The 16,759-nt window shown below is 42.4% G+C and overlaps 1 protein-coding gene across 1 annotated transcript in view; it reads right to left on the reverse strand.

The window, feature by feature from the left end:
- Nucleotides 1–16,759, reverse strand: part of hprt1l (hypoxanthine phosphoribosyltransferase 1, like) — an 86,565-nt gene that overhangs the window by 44,867 nt on the left and 24,939 nt on the right. Inside the window, exon 2 of the mRNA XM_072279962.1 lies at nt 4,612–4,718. Within this exon, the coding sequence (XP_072136063.1) occupies nt 4,612–4,718 (107 nt within the window). The remainder of the gene's footprint in view (nt 1–4,611; nt 4,719–16,759) is intronic.

The raw sequence follows: 16,759 nt of genomic DNA on the forward strand, positions 1-16,759 counted from the left end.
GAATCTGATAGGAAAGGAGAGTAGACCATGGGAGAAAGGGAAAGAGAAGGGATATTAAAGAGGGTTATAGGCAGCTGACGAGAAGAGGTAAGAGGGCAGTGTTGGGAAATGAAAGGGGAGGGGGAAAATTACCAGAAGGTATCGATGCTCATGCCACCAGGTTGGAAGCTACCTAGACAGAATATGAGGTGTTGCTCCCCCACCTTCTTATTCTAGCATCTTCCCCCTTCCTTTCCAGTCCTGATGAAGAGTCTTGGCCCAAAACAGCAATTGTTGATTCATTTCCATTGATGCTGCCTGACTTGCTGCGTTTCTTCAGCATTTTGTCATAGTCATACTTTAGTGATCCCAGGGGAAATTGGTTAAATTTGTGTGTGTTGCTCTAGAAACTCTTGTGTTTCTGATATATTTAGTAAAGCAGCTGTACTTAGACAATCCTTGTGTTGGTTTCCCTAATCTGCACTTGGCCTCATTGTGGCAGAAAAGGAGGCTATGGCCAGACATGTCAGTGTGGGAATGGGAAGTGGAATTGAAATGGGTGGCCACCAGGAGATCCCAGCTATTGCAGCAGAAGGTGCTCGATGAAGTGATCCTCCAGTCTGCATCAAGTCTCACTGATGTGGAGGAGGCCAATTTGGGAGCATCAGATTCAATAAGTAACCCAACAACTTCGCGGGTGAAGCACCACCTCACCTGGAAGGACTGTTTAGGGCCCTGAATAGTGATGATATTCAAAACACTGCAGATACTAGAAATCTGAAATTAAATAGAATATCATGGAAATGCCAAGAGAGCTGGGAAACAGCTGTGGGAGGTGAAGCAAAGGTTAACAATTCCAGCTGAATTAAATGGAAAGAGAAGTATTCCATGCAGTCAACTGTGATGTTTTGTACTTCAGCAGGACCAGTCAGGGTAGGTTTTACACAGTGAATAGTCGGGTACTGGGGAGTGTGGTAGGACAAAGGTGTCTGGGAATACAGGTCCATAATTCGTTGAAGTGATGTCACAGGTTGATGGGGTTGGAAAGAAAGCTTTTGGCACATTAGCCTTCATAAATTAAAGTACTGAGTACAGGAGATTAGATGCTACCATGAAGTTGTACAGGAAGTTGGTGAGGCCTAATTTGGAATATTGAAAACTGTTGTGGTCACCTACCCACGGGAAAGAGGTAAAAAAGGTTGAAAGAGTACAGAGAAAATTTACAAGGATGTTGCTGGATCTGGAGGACCTGAGTTATATGGAAAGATTGAACAGGTTAGGACTTTATTTCTTGGAACGTAGAAGACCAAGAGGAGATATGACAGGGGTACAAAATTATGAGAAAGATAGATAGGGTAAATGCAAGCAAGCTTTTTCCACTGAAGTTAGGTGGGACTAAAACTAGAGATCATGGGTTAAAGGTGAAAGATGAAAGATGAAAAGTTTAAGGGAAACATGAGGGGAAGCTTCTTTACTCAGAGGGTCATGAGAGTGTGGAATAAACTGTCAGCTCAAGTGGAGCATGTGAGGTTGATTTCAAAGTTTAAGAGAAGTCTGGATAGGTACATGGATGATAGGGGAATGGAGGGATATGGTTCCAATGCAGGTCGATAGGAGTAGGCAGTTTAAACGGCTTGGCATTGACCAGGTAGGCCAAAAGATGGTTTCTGTGCTGTACTTTTCTGTGCCTATGACTTTATGAAATCCAAACAACTGCAGATACTGGAAATCTGAAAGATGAACAGATGGCTGGACATAACGCTGGAACTTTATTCCGTAAAACCATAAGGTATAGGATCAGAATTAGGCCGTGTGGCCCATCGAGTGGCTCCACCATTTCATCATGGCTGATCTATATTCCCACTCAGCCACACTATTTTGCCTTCTCCCAGTATCCCTTCATGCCCTGCCCAATCAAGAACCTATCAACCTCTGCCTTAAACCTACATGAAGACTTGACCTCCACAGCAGCCTGTGGCAAAGAATTCCACAGATTCACAATTCTCTGGTTAAAGAAATTCCTCATCTCCATTTTAAAAGGACGTACCTCTGTTCTGAGGCTGTCGCCTCTGGTTTTAGACTCTCCCATCATAGGAAACATCCTCTCCACATGCATTCTATCAAGGCCTTTCACTATTCAATAGGTTTTAATGAGGTCACCCCTCATTCTTCTAAATTCCTATCAATACAGACCAGAGCCATCAAACGCTCTTCATATGACAAGCTATTCAATCTTGGAATCATTTTCCTGTACCTCCTTTGAACCCTCTCCAGATTCAGCACATCCTTTCCGAGATAATTGACCCAAAACTGCTCACAATACTCCAAGTTGGCCTCATGATGCTTCATAAAGTCTCAACATTATATCCTTGATTTTATATTCTAGTCCTCTTGAAATGAATGCTAACATTGCATTTGCCCTCTTAGGCACAGATTGTAAATTAACCTTAAGGGAATCCTGTACAAGGACTCATAAATCCCTTTGCATCTCAGATTTTTGGATTTTTTCTCCATTTAGAATAGTTATCCCTTTCATTGCTGTTACTGAAGTTCATGACCATACACTGTATTCCATCAGCCATTTCTTTGCCCTTTCTTCTAATCTGTCTGTCCTTCTGTAGTCTTTCTGCTTCCTCAGAATTACCTGCCCCTCCAGCTATCTTCATATTGTCTGCAAATCTTTCAACAAAGCCCTCAATTCCATCATCAAAATTATTGACATATAACATAAAAAGAATCTGTCCCAACACAGAGCACTGTGGAATACCCCTAGTCACCTGCAGCCAGCCAGAAAAGGCTCCCTTTATTCCTGCTCTTTGCCTCCTGCCAGTCAGCCACTGCTTTATCTGTGCTAGAAACTTTCCTGTAATACCATGGGCTTGTAGCTTTTTAAGCATCCTCATGTGTGGGACCTTGTCAAAGGCCTTCTGAAAATCCAAGTACACAACATCAACCAATTCTCCTTTGTCTATCCTGCTTGTTACTTCAAAGAATTCCAACAGATACGTCAAACAAGATTTTCTCTTGAGGAAACCACGCTGACTATGACCTATTTTATCATGTGCTCCCAAGTGCCCTGACAACTCAACCTTAATAATCGACTCCAACATCTTCTGAACCACCGAATTCAGACTAACTGGCCTATAGTTTCCTTTCTTCTGCCTCTCTCCCTTCTTGAAGAGTGGAGTGACATTTGCAATTCTCTAGTCCATTCCGAACCATTCTGGACTCTAGTGATTCTTGAAATATCATTGCTGATGTGTCCATGATCTCTTCAGCCACCTTTCAAAACACTGGGATATACACCATCTGGTCCAGCTGACTTATCTACCTTCAGACCTTTCAGTTTCCCAAGAACCCTCTCTCTAGTTATGGTAACCTGACTCACTTCATGATCCCTAACACTTGGAACTTCCACCATACTGCTAGTGACTTCCACCATGAAGACTTATGCAAAATACATATACAGATTATCTGCCATTTCATTGTCTCCCATTACTACCTCTCCAGCATAGTTTTCCAGCAGTCCCATATCCACTCTCACCTCTCTCTTACACTTTATGTACTTGAAGAAACTCCTCCCCCCCCCCCCTCCGAAGAGTGTAGAAGAATGACAGGAGACTTGGTAGAGGTATACTAAATTATGAGGTTTGGGAAGACTCAAACTAGTGATCATGGATTAAGGTTGAAAGATAAGTTTAAGGGGAATATGAAGGGAAACTTCTTCACTCAGAGTGTTGTGGAGTGTAGAACAAGCTGCCAGCGCTAGTGAAGCATGCAAGCTCAATGTCAACATTTAAGGAAAAGTTGGATAGGTACATGGATGATAGGGGTATGAAGGGCTATGGTACAGGTGGAGGTTGATGGGAGTAGGCAGTTTAATTAGTTTCAGTCCGGACTAGGTGGGCCAAAGGGCCTGCTTACATGCTTTATTTCTCTACGACTCCATGAATCCAAGTTATTCCTCTCCCACAGATGCAGATTGACCTGCTGAGCATAGAACAGTACAGTACAGTACATGTACTTTGGCCCACAATGTTGTGCAGAACCCTTTACCTACTCCAAGATCAATCGAGCCACCCCCCCCACCCCCCCCCGTGTTCAGACAGTCCTCTTTTCCATAGATACTACATAAACTTCTGTATTCTGCACTTTAGTTTATGGAACCAATAATTCCGTATGCAGTTTGAGTAGTGTTGTCCTAAACACAAGAGATTCTGCAGATGCTGGAAATTCAGAGCAACACACACAAAATGCTGGAGGAACACGGCAGGCCAAGCCGCATCTAAGGAGAGGAATAAACAATTGACATTTCGGGCTGAGACTCTTCATCAGGAATGGAAATAAAAGGGGAAGAATCCAGAATAGGTGGGAGGAAGAGAGGGAGTATGTTGGTAGGTGATAGGTGATGCCAGATGAGGAGGAAGATGGATGACTGGGGGAGGGGAAATGAAGTGAGAAGCTAGGAGGCGATTGGCAGGAAAGGTGAAGTGTTGAAGAGGGAATTGGGTAGCACAGAGTAATTTTGTCAAAGTCTTGCTGCTTTCAGAGGAGTCAGACTGCATAAATATAACAATGCATCTCCAACAATGCCCAACTCCCAGGTACAAAACTTTAAGGAATCTCTCTTACCGATCCATAATAAGCCCATGAGGAATGAAAACTCTTTCAAGGTCTTCTTCATAGTGCTTCGGAATACAAAACAACTCTGGGTCATAACCCTTTTCATCGTCACTGATCTGCAGAGATCAAAATGTCACCATTAATTTCCAAATCACTCAAATGGAAGTATAATTGTATCTCCTTGGAAACCTAAAATTGGATCTGATTCACTCGGGCTAACTTTGCTCTTCACTAAGAATTGCTGCACTTCACAAAACTACAGCTCGCCACTGTAGTGTAATGGTTAGTGCAATGCTATTACAGCTCAGAGCATCGGAGTTTGGAGTTCAATGCCTTCCAGTGTCCTCTGTACAGGCTTGTACATTCCTTCCTGTGCGCATCGGTTTCCTCCAGATACTCTGGTTTCCTCCCACAGTCCAAAGACATGCCAGTTATTGGGTTAATTGGTCATTGTAAATTGTCCCATGATTAGGCTGGGGTTAAATCAGCGGGCTGCTGGACGCTGTGGCTCAAAAGGCCGGAAGGGAATTCTTCACGCTGTATCTCTAAATAAATAGAATAGATAATACTTTGAGGTAAGCAACACACACAGAATGTTGAGGGAACTCAGCAGGCCAGGCAGCATCTATGAAAAAGAGTATTGTCGACATTTTGGACCAAAACCTTCAGCAGGACTTTGGAGTATCGTGTTTCAGTCCTGCCAAAGAGTTTTGGCCCCGGAACGTCGACGTAACTCTTTTCTGTAGATGCTGCCTGGCCCGATGAAATCTCCCAGCATCTGCAGATTTTCTCTTGTTTGCAGCATTTTGAGGTAGTGGCTGCAGAGGGAAGCAAAGGCCTGCAGCAACATCCAAGTGCTGGAATGCGGCAGAAGAGTGAGAGAAATAGAAGAAAAGAAAGCTCATGGAGAACATTTCCAAACATTTTGCAACCATTGAAATGGTGTTATATACACACAGCAACATTTTACAAAGAACAATGAGGTAAGGACTAAATAATCCGACTAGTTAGGCAAGGATACTGACTTCTTTATACTATAACAAACAATCCACTAAACAGTTATTTTATTTATTCTGTTTGTTATTGCTTCTGAGTAAATTTATAATGAGCAAAATAACTTTCAATTTTAGACTCGTTGCTCGGAGCCAGCTTGTCACTCCAGGCCGAAAGCTCATATATCAGTGCTGAGTTGGTAGGTTGGAAAGTTTGTGTTTCAGCCCTGGGACTGGACTCCAAAACTCAGTATTATTGATGTTGGGTAGGAGATAAATTTTGCCAGGGAACCTGGGAGAACCCCGGCACGCTGGGAAACCCCCTTTCATTCTCACAAGGTAACAAGGATTTCCGAGCAGGGAACACTTCTGATTAATGCTTCCCATGGAAGGTGGCAGTTCCATTTTCCTGGAAACCCCTGAATACTGCTCAGTTCTTTGCAGATACCCACCTCTGACAGGGCAAAAATTGCCGAACCTCCCAAACCTGCACAACATACCTTAATGATCAGTTCTGATTTTCGCCTGAGATTTAGCATGAATCTGGGGCCAAAGTCCCAGTCAGCCAACGTGGAAAAAATATCACAGTTTGTTGCTACCTTCTCCATGAGGTGTCACGGTAGCGTACAGGTTAGCACAACGCTTTACAGTACCGGTGACCAGGGTTCAATTCCTACCACAGTCAGTAAGGAGTTTGTACGCTCCCCCTGTAACCACGTGGGTTTACTCTGGATGCTCTGGTTTCCCCCCCACTGTCAAAGGCGTACTGGTTAGTAGGTTAATCGGCCATTGTAAATTGTCCTGTGATTAGGCTAGCATTAAATAGGTGGGTTACCGGGCTGTGCGGCTCACTGGGCTGGAAAGGCACGTTCCATACTACATATTTGAAAAAAGGAAGAAGAAAACTACGGAGTACAAGCAATCTTGTGCAGCATTATGAAACATTCCAATTCTGTGGGACACCTTGCAAGAACAAATCAATCACAGGAAGAGTTTCACAATGAATTAGAATTCAATGTCCTTTGAGAGCATGCCTCAGTTATTGCTGTACGTTCCTTTCCATTTAATAACAAAATGATCTGACAAAATGTATGAACATTTATTTCATTAGACAGAGTGCATGCATTACCAGTTTCTGATTTGACTGACAACTCTGAACAAGGAATAAATGAATGCTTCAATTCATAAAGGATTATGTGAAATGGGGCTGAGGCTTTAGAAGGCATTGGACAGACCACATGTGAAGTATTGTGAGCAGTTTTGGGCCACATATTTAGGAAAGGATGTGCTGGCACTGAAGAGGGTCCAGGGGTTTACAAGAATAAAAGGGTTAATGTCTGAGGCATGTGTGATGTCTCTGGGTCTGTACTCACTGAAGAATAGATGGGCTGTGGGGAACTCATTGAGACTAACGAAACATTGAAACGCCTGGGCAGAATGAACATTGCAGAGAAATTACTTTAGTCAAAGGGTAGTAGATCTGTGGAATTTGTTGCCATGAGTGCTGTGGAGGCTAAGTCATTGGGTGCATTTAAGGCAGATAGGTCTTTAATTAGCCAGGGCATCAAAGGGTATGGGGAGAAGACAGGGGAGTAGGGATGACTGGAAGAGTTGAATCAGCCCATGATTGAATGGTGGAGCAGACTCAATGGGCCGAATGGCCTACTTCTGCTCCTATATCTTATGGTCTTATATGGAGAGGATATCTCCTATAGTAAGACAGTCTAGGACCAGAGAGCAGAGACACAGAATAGAAGGATGTCCCAGAGATAAGTTGGAATTTCCTTAGACAGAGTGTGGAGAATATATGAAATTCATTGCCACATATGGCTGTGGAGGCCAAGTCGTTGAGTATATTTAAAACGGAGGCTGATAGGTTCTCGATTAGTGAAGGCATCAAAGGTTATGGGAAGGTGGCAGGAGAATGGGGCTGAGGGGGAAAATAATCAGCCGTGATCAAATGGCAGAACAGACATGATGGGCAAAATGACCTAGTAGACCACATGACATAGGAGCAGAATTTGGCCATTTGGCCCATCGAGTCTGCTTCACCATTCAATCATGGCTGATCCTTTTTCCCCTGTTTAGCCCCAACCTTCTCCCTGTAACCTTTGATGCAGTAGTCAATCAAGAACCTATCAATCTCTGCCTTCAATACCCACTATGACCTGGCCTCCACAGTTTTCTGTGGTAACAAATTCCACAAAATCACCACCCTCTGGCTAAAGAAATTTCTCCACACTTCTGTTTTAAATGGACACCCTTCTAACCTGAGGCTGTGCTCTCTTGTCCGAGACTCTCCTACCATAGGAAATATCCTTTCCACATCTACTCTGTCTAGGCCTTTCAACATTCGAAAGGTTTCAATGAGATCCCCTCTCATTGTTCTAAATTCCTGTGAGTACAAGCCCTGAACTATCAAATGTTCCTCGGTATGTTAACCCTTTCGTTCCCGGAATCAACCTTGTGAACCTCCTCTGAAACCTCTCCAATGCTAGCCATCTTTTCTGAGATAAGGAGCCCCAAACTGGTCACAATACTCAACGTGATTCCTCACCAGTGCCTTATAAAGCCTTAACATCACATCCCTGGTCTTATATTCTAGTCCTCTTGAAATGAATGCTAGCACTGCATTTGCCTTCCTCACCACCGACTCTACCTGCAAGTTAACCTTTAGGGTGTTCTGCATCTCAGATCTTTGGATTTTTTTCCCCATTTAGAAAATGGTCTGAACATTTATTTCTTCTACCAAAGTGCATGACCATGCAATTTCCAACATTGTATTTCACTTGCCACTTTCTTAAAGAGTGGAGTGACATTTGCAATTTTCCAGTCCTTCTGAACCATGCCAGAGTCCAATGATTCTTGAAAGATCATTACTAATGCCTCCAGTCTCTACAGTTGCCTCTTTCAGAACCTTGGGCTGTAGTTCATCTGGTCCAGGTGACTCATGTACCTTTAGATCTTTCAGCTTTTTGAGTGCTTTCTCCCTTTTTTTAAAAAATATATAGTAACTGCACTCATTTCGCTTCCCTAACAACCTTCAACAGCTGGCACACTGCTAGTGTCTTCCACAGTGAAGACTGATGCAAAATACTCATTTAGTTCATCTGCCATCTCCTTGTCCTCCCCCCCCCCCCCCCCCCACATTATCATTTCTCTGGCCTCATTTTCTGGAGGTCATATATCCATTCTCATCTGACTTATTTTTTTAAATATATACTTGAAAAAGCTTTTTCTACCCATCTTTATATTGTATGCCATCTTGCTTTCGCATTTCATCATTTCCCTCCTAATGATTTTTTTAGTTGTTTTTTGTAGGTTTTTTAAAAAATTCCCAATCCTCTATCTTTCTGCTAGTTTTTGCTTTGTTGTATGCCCTCTCTTTTGCTTTTACGTTCACTTTGACTTCCCTTTTCAGCCACAGTTGTACTATTTTGACATCTGAGTATTTCTCTTTTTCGAGAATACATCTATCCTGCACCTTTCTCATTTTTCCAAGAAACTCAAGCCATTGCTGCCCTGCTGTCACTCCTGTCAACATCTCCTTCCAATTTACTTTGGCCAACTCGTCTTTCAAACCACTGTAATTTCCTTTACTCCACTGAAATATAGCTATGTCAGACTTTCTCCCCATTAAATTTCAAGTTGAACTCAACCATTTGATATCACTGCCTCCTAAGGGTTCCTTCATCTTAAGCTCCCCAAACGCCTCTGGTTCATTACATAACACCCAGTCCAGTATAGCTGATCCCCTAGTAGGCTCAATGACAAGCTGCTTTAAAAAGCATCTTGTAGGCATTCAACAAAGTCACTCTCTTGCAAGCCCTTACCAACCTGATTTCCCCTCAATTTACCTGCATACTTAGATCTCTCATGACTATCTTAACATTGCCCTTTTGACACATCTTTTCTATTTCCCATTAAAATCTGTAGTTCACATCCCAGCTACTGTTTGGAGGCCTATATATAACTGCCATTAGGATCCATTTACCATTGCAGTTTCTTAACTCAGCCCACAAGGATTCAACATTTTTCTAATGACTTGATGCCATTTTTGATCAGGAGAACCACACTAACCATAAACCATAGAAACCATAGAAACTACAGCACAGAAACAGGCCTTTTGGCCCTTCTTGGCTGTGCCGAACCATTTTCTGCCTAGTCCCACTGACCTGCACACGGACCATATCCCTCCATACACCTCCCATCCATGTATCTGTCCAATTTATTCTTAAATGTTAAAAAAGAACCCGCATTTACCACCTCGTCTGGCAGCTCATTCCATACTCCCACCACTCTCTGTGTGAAGAAGCCCCCCCTAATGTTCCCTTTAAACTTTTCCCCCCTCACCCTAAACCCATGTCCTCTGGTTTTTTTCTCCCCTTGCCTCAGTGGAAAAAGCCTGCTTGCATTTACTCTATCTATACTCATCATAATTTTATATACCTCTATCAAATCTCCCCTCATTCTTCTACGCTCCAGGGAATAAGGTCCCAACCGATTCAACCTTTCTCTGTAACTGAGTGTCTCAAGTCCCGGCAACATCCTTGTAAACCTTCTCTGCACTCTTTCAACCTTATTTATATCCTTCCTGTAATTTGGTGACCAAAACTGAACACAATACTCCAGATTCGGCCTCACCAATGCCTTATACAACCTCATCATAACATTCCAGCTCTTATACTCAGTACTTTGATTAATAAAGGCCAATGTACCAAAAGCTCTCTTTACGACCCTATCTACCCGTGACGACACTTTTAGGGAATTTTGTATCTGTATTCACAGATCCCTCTGTTCCACTGCACTCCTCAGTGCCTTACCATTAACCCTGTATGTTCTACCTTGGTTTGTCCTTCCAACGTGCAATACCTCACACTTGTCAGTATTAAACTCCATCTGCCATTTTTTAGCCCATTTTTCCAGCTGGTCCAAGTCCCTCTGCAGGCTCTGAAAACCTTCCTCACTGTCTACTACACCTCCAATCTTTGTATCATCAGCAAACTTGCTGATCCAATTTACCACATTATCATCCAGATCATTGATATAGATGACAAATAACAATGGACCCAGCACTGAACCCTGAGGCACACCACTAGTCACAGGCCTCCACTCAGAGAAGCAATTCTCTACCACCACTCTCTGGCTTCTTCCATCGAGCCAATGTCTAATCCAATTTACCACCTCTCCATGTATACCTAGCGACTGAATTTTCCAAACTAACCTCCCATGCGGGACCTTGTCAAAGGCCTTACTGAAGTCCATGTAGACAATATCCACTGCCTTCCCTTCATCCACTTTCCTGGTAACCTCCTCGAAAAACTCCAACAGATTGGTCAAACATGACCTACCACGCACAAAGCCATGTTGACTCTCCCTAATAAGTCCCAGTCTATCCAAATGCTTGTAGATTCTGTCTCTTAGTACTCCCTCCAATAACTTACCTACTACCGATGTTAAACTCACCGGCCTATAATTTCCCGGATTACTTTTCGATCCTTTTTTAAACAATGGGACAACATGAGCCACTCTCCAATCCTCCGGCACCTCACCTGTAGACAGCGACATTTTAAATATTTCAGCCAGGGCCCCTGCAATTTCAACACTAGTCTCCTTCAAGGTCCGAGGGAACACCCTGTCAGGTCCCGGGGATTTATCCACTTTAATTTTCCTCAAGACAGCAAGGACCTCCTCCTTTTCGATTTGTACAGTTTCCATGATCTCACTACTTGTTTCCCTTAATTCCATAGACTTCATGCTAGTTTCCTTAGTAAACACAGACGCAAAAAACCTATTTAAGATCTCCCCCATTTCCTTTGGTTCCGCACATAGCTGACCACTCTGATCTTCAAGAGGACCAATTTTATCCCTTACTATCCTTTTGCTCTTAATATACCTGTAAAAGCTCTTTGGATTATCCTTCACTTTGACTGCCAAGGCAACCTCATGTCTTCTTTTAGCCCTCCTGATTTCTTTCTTAAGTATTTTCTTGCACTTCTTATACTCCTCAAGCACCTTATTTACTCCCTGCTTCCTATACACGTCATACAACTCCCTCTTCTTCTTTATCAGAGTTGCAATATCCCTTGAGAACCAAGGTTCCTTATTCCTATTCACTTTACCTTTAATCCTGACAGGAACATACAAATTCTGCACTCTCAAAATTTCTGCTTTGAAGGCTTCCCACCTACCGATCACATCCATGCCAGAGAACAACCTGTCCCAATCCACGCTTTTTAGATCCTTTCTCATTTCTTCAAATTTGGCCTTCTTCCAGTTAAGAACCTCAACCCTAGGACCAGATCTATCCTTGTCCATGATCAAGTTGAAACTAATGGTGTTATGATCACTGGAACCAAAGTGCTCCCCTACACAGACTTCTGTCACTTGTCCTAACTCATTTCCTAACAGGAGATCCAATATTGCATCCCCTCTAGTTGGTCCCTCTATATATTGATTTAGAAAACTTTCCTGAACACATTTTACAAACTCTAAACCATCTAGACCCCTAACAGTATGGGAGACCCAATCAATATATGGAAAATTAAAATCCCCTACCACCACAACTAACCACTTTGCCTACTTTCCTATCCCTCCAATACAATGTGTAATCTTGGACATTCAGCTCCAAACTACAACCATCCTTCAGCCATGTTACAGTGATGGCCACAACATCATACCCAACAATCTGTAAAAGTGCAATAAGATCATGCACCTCAATTCTTATACTCCGTGCACTGAGATATAACACTGAGTACCGTATTTGCTATCCTTTTTGATTCTGTATCCTTGATGCACTGATATTCATCCTGCTGGCTGCAATTTTGTCCTATCATTTGTCTACCCTTCCTGACAGTCTAACTGCAAGCTATCTTTGCTTTTTTACCATCCATCTTATCCCAAGTCCCTTCACTCTGGTTCCTATCCCCCTGCCAATTTAGCTTAAACACTCCCCAACAGCTGTAATAAATCTGCCCATGAGAATATTGGTCCCGCTCGGGTTCAGGTACCACCCGTCCCTTTTATACAGGTCATACCCTCCTCCCGCCACAGAAGAGATCCCAATGATCCAAGAATCTGAAGCCCTGCTCCCTGCACCAGCTTTTCAGCCACGCACTTATCTGCCAAACCATCCAGTTTCTACCCTTTGTCCAATGTCTTATGGAGTTCTGCTCAACATTAACTCTCTGTATGGACAACATATAAAGGACATAAAATAAAAAAGGGAAGTAATAGAAATAACAGATTCTGTGCATGCTGGGAAGTTTGCACAACACACACACACACAAACACTGAATAACTCAGGAAGTCAGAAGTCAGGCATCATCTTTGGAGGGGAAGAAACTGTCAGAGATACCAACTGAGATTTGATGTGCCGAAACACTATTGGGACCCTTAAAGACAGAGAGGTCAACAGAATCATGACCCTCTGACAGAGAGAAAAAGAAACACCTCATTCCTTGTTTCAAACAGCCAATCTCTTCTATTTTTCCACACAGTGATTTCTAATTCCAGATTCTCACACAAGATGAAACATCTTCTTCAAAATCATTTATCATGATCTTACATAGTCATGGTCACTCCTGCTGTCTGTCTGCAATTCATTGTGACATTCAGAACTCTGGGGAGAAACTACATTGCATTAACACCTGATTGTAGCTGTTTACCCGCCCTTCATGTAATTTCTTCACTTTGACATTAAGCAGGAAACACACCGTGTCGACACCTTTCTTGCAGCCTCAGTGTTGTGTTGTATTTTACCTAGGCAGCTGGACTACCCTACTCCACGCCAGTTCCACGTCCAGCGGGGCGACCCGCTGAAGGGGCCTGGCACGTATTCAGAAGCACCAGCGCACTGACGCTCCCGAAGGAGTTGGGGAGCCGGTGGGTGAGTGGGGAAGTTGCAGACTCAACTCACACTCACTGCAGCTGGACTGATCCAGCTCTTAAAGCCAATCCTAATTCAGAAGTTTCAGATCTAACTTGGAGTCACAGAGCACCATTGCACAGAAACAGATCCTTCAGCCCATCTAGTCTATGCTGACCTGGATTTCTGTCTAGTCCCATCTACCTGCACCAAGACAACATCCCTCCAAACCCTCCCATCCACATACCAATCCATACCTTTCCAAACTTCTCTGTTACAATTGAATCCACATCTACTACTTCAGCTGGCAACTCATTCCTCACTCTTACCACCTTCTGAGTAAAGAAGTTCTCCCTTTCACCCTTAAACTATTACTTTTAGTTCTAATCTCACCCGGCCTGAGGGGAAAGAGTTTGATTGCATTCACCCTATCTATAACCGTTCCAATTTTGTACACCTTTCTAGGAACTTACCTCCTCCTTCTCCTGTGCCCTGGGAATAAAGTCCAAACCTATTCAACCTCTAACTCAGTTCCTCAAGTCCTGGCAACATCCTTCCTAGTTCCCTTCTCTATAGTGTTCCAATATAACAGAATATGGTCACCTTGGTGACCTGTTGCAAATATGGGTAACCCAGTGCAAGAAAGTCAGCGGATACAAGTCTGGCTATTCCAACCTTCCCTTGAGACACATGCAGCTTGGCATGGCAACTGCTTCGCCCATGACCACAAGAAACTGCAGAGAGCTGTGTCCACAGCTCAGCACATCACAGAAACTAGCCTCTTACACTCTCAGCTGCCTCATTAAAGCAGCCAGTATAATCAAAGAACCCACCCATCCTGGACATACTCTCTTCGATTGGGCAGAAGATATAAAAACCCAAAAGCACGTACCACCAAACTCAAGGAAAGTTTCCATCCCTCTGTTATCAGACTATAGAACTTAATAGGATATTATGGATGTTTGACCTCATTCTACCACATTATGATCTTGCACTTCATTGTCTATTAGTGCTTTACTTTCCCTGTCGCTGTGACACTATTATTGATTTACCATGTTCTACCTCAATGCACAGTGATCCAAAGAACAGCATGCAAGAAAAGCTTTTCACCATATCTCAGTATGTATAACAATAATAAACCAATTCTAATTCTATTCCGGATATTAGTCCAGTAAACATTCCCAGGATTACTTCGCCCATGTATTTACACATTTCCTTAAAAAAAGACTGCCAATTCTACACATAATACTACAGATATGTTTAACAATGAGACAGGGAAAGAATGGTCGGGTACAGGAACCGTGGTGTAAATCTAGTCAAGAAGAAAAGAAGAGCTTACGAAAGGTTCAGAAAACTAGGTAATGATAGAGAGCTAGAAGGTTACAAGACTAGTAGGAAAGAGCTTAAGAAAGAAATTAGGAGAGCCAGAAGGCCTTGGCAGACAGGATTAAGGAAAACCCCAAGGCATTCTACAAGTATGTGAAGAGCAAAAGGATAAGACGTGAGAGAATAGGACCAATCAAGTGTGACAGTGGAAAAGTGTGTATGGAACCAGAGGAGACAGCAGAGGTACTTAATGAATACTTTGCTTCAGTATTCACTACAGAAAAGAATCTCGGCGATTGTAGGGATGACTTACAGCAGAGTGAAAAGCTTGAGCTTTTGATGAGAGGCATTGATCATGTGGATAGTCAAGAGGCTTTTTGCAGGGGCTAAAACGGCTGGCATGAGAGGGCATAGTTTTAGGGTGCTTGGAAGTAGGTATAGCGGAGATGTCAGGGGTAAGTTTTTTTAAAAAATACGCAGAGAGTGGTGAGTGCGTGGAATGGGCTGCTGGCGACAGAGGTGGAGGCAGGTATGATAGGGTCTTCTAAGAGACTCCTGGATAGGTACATGAAGCTTAGAAAAATAGAGGGCTATGGGTAACCCTAGGTAATTTCTAAGGTAAGGACATGTTCAGCACAGCTTTGTGGGCCGAAGGGCCTGTATTGTGCTGTAAGTTTTTCTAATGCTAATTTATTAAATTAGTTATCCTTGTTTTGAACATTATTTACTGCCAAATAAATAACTCCAGTCACATTAATGCAGTCCATGAGGTTAAAGGAAATAAGAATATCATGAATCTGGTGGGAGAGTAAAGGTAAAAACATTATCATTACATTTGAGTAACATTTAGACCACTTTGGACTGAAAAGGACTTCATTTAATTTTGTTCTATTTGCATTGCTTCTTATAAAAGTTGTGTCTAATTTATATATAATTCATCACTTTGGTGAATCTTTGGAATTCTCTTCACCAGAGGCCTAAACATAGAGTTAGCTCATATAGACATTGACGTTTTTCTTGATATTAGAAGAATCAAGGAATAGGGGGATGAGCAAGAAATAATGGTATTGAGGATGACTCTTGCTTTGGCATTGCAGACTCAAGGAGTCAAATAACCAATTCCTGATCATTTCCCTTTCGATTGGACATTAATGTAGTGTTGTGGTGTTAACATATTATTGCAACCCAAGTAAGTAAGCCAACACACAAAAACAGAGCACCTCCACTGCAACCTTGAAGATATCTGTTTTTGCACAAAACAGATCACCTCTACAGCAATCCTGAAGATACACACCAATCCTGAAGGTGGTGTGTGTTCCTTGGATCTCCAGCATCTGCAGATATTCTCATTTGTGATTGGAACCCTGAAGATATCTGGATATGGATAAACACAGATCAGCTCCACAACAATCCAGAATATATCTGAATATGCATAAAATGAAACTGTGTACTCGCAGGGAGCATATAAAATAGAAACAAATTCCAACAAGAACAATGGTTGATTTGAGATCCACTATCACAAAAATCTCTTGCAACAACATATTTAATCTAAAAACAATGAAACATGAAGGCATGCTCAACATAAACACATTTGTAACTTGGAATACAAATAATTTTCAATTCAAACTACTGTTCTAGAGTCTCATTTTTGTCCAATGGACAAGTATTTCCAGAACACCAAGGGTCTGTCTTAACAAGTCATTTCTGTTTCTCCTCCTACAGATGTGGCCTGACCTACTGAGTATTTCTGACATTTTCTGCTTTCATTTCTGGTGTCCGAAGTTCTGTTTTGGTTTTCATTGGCTAAGTAGTTTACAGTACTACTTCACACAGATATACTTTTGGTTTAGCAAGTTATAAGTTCAACACGATATTTGCTCAGCCAAATGAAACACCAGCTTGACATTGCCAAACACTTCTTGAATTGATTTACCTCTGCGAATGATGCATTATCTGCCAAGCAGATCCAAGA

Source organism: Mobula birostris, chromosome 15, assembly GCF_030028105.1.
Source record: "Mobula birostris isolate sMobBir1 chromosome 15, sMobBir1.hap1, whole genome shotgun sequence".
NCBI classification, from domain to species: domain Eukaryota; kingdom Metazoa; phylum Chordata; class Chondrichthyes; order Myliobatiformes; family Myliobatidae; genus Mobula; species Mobula birostris.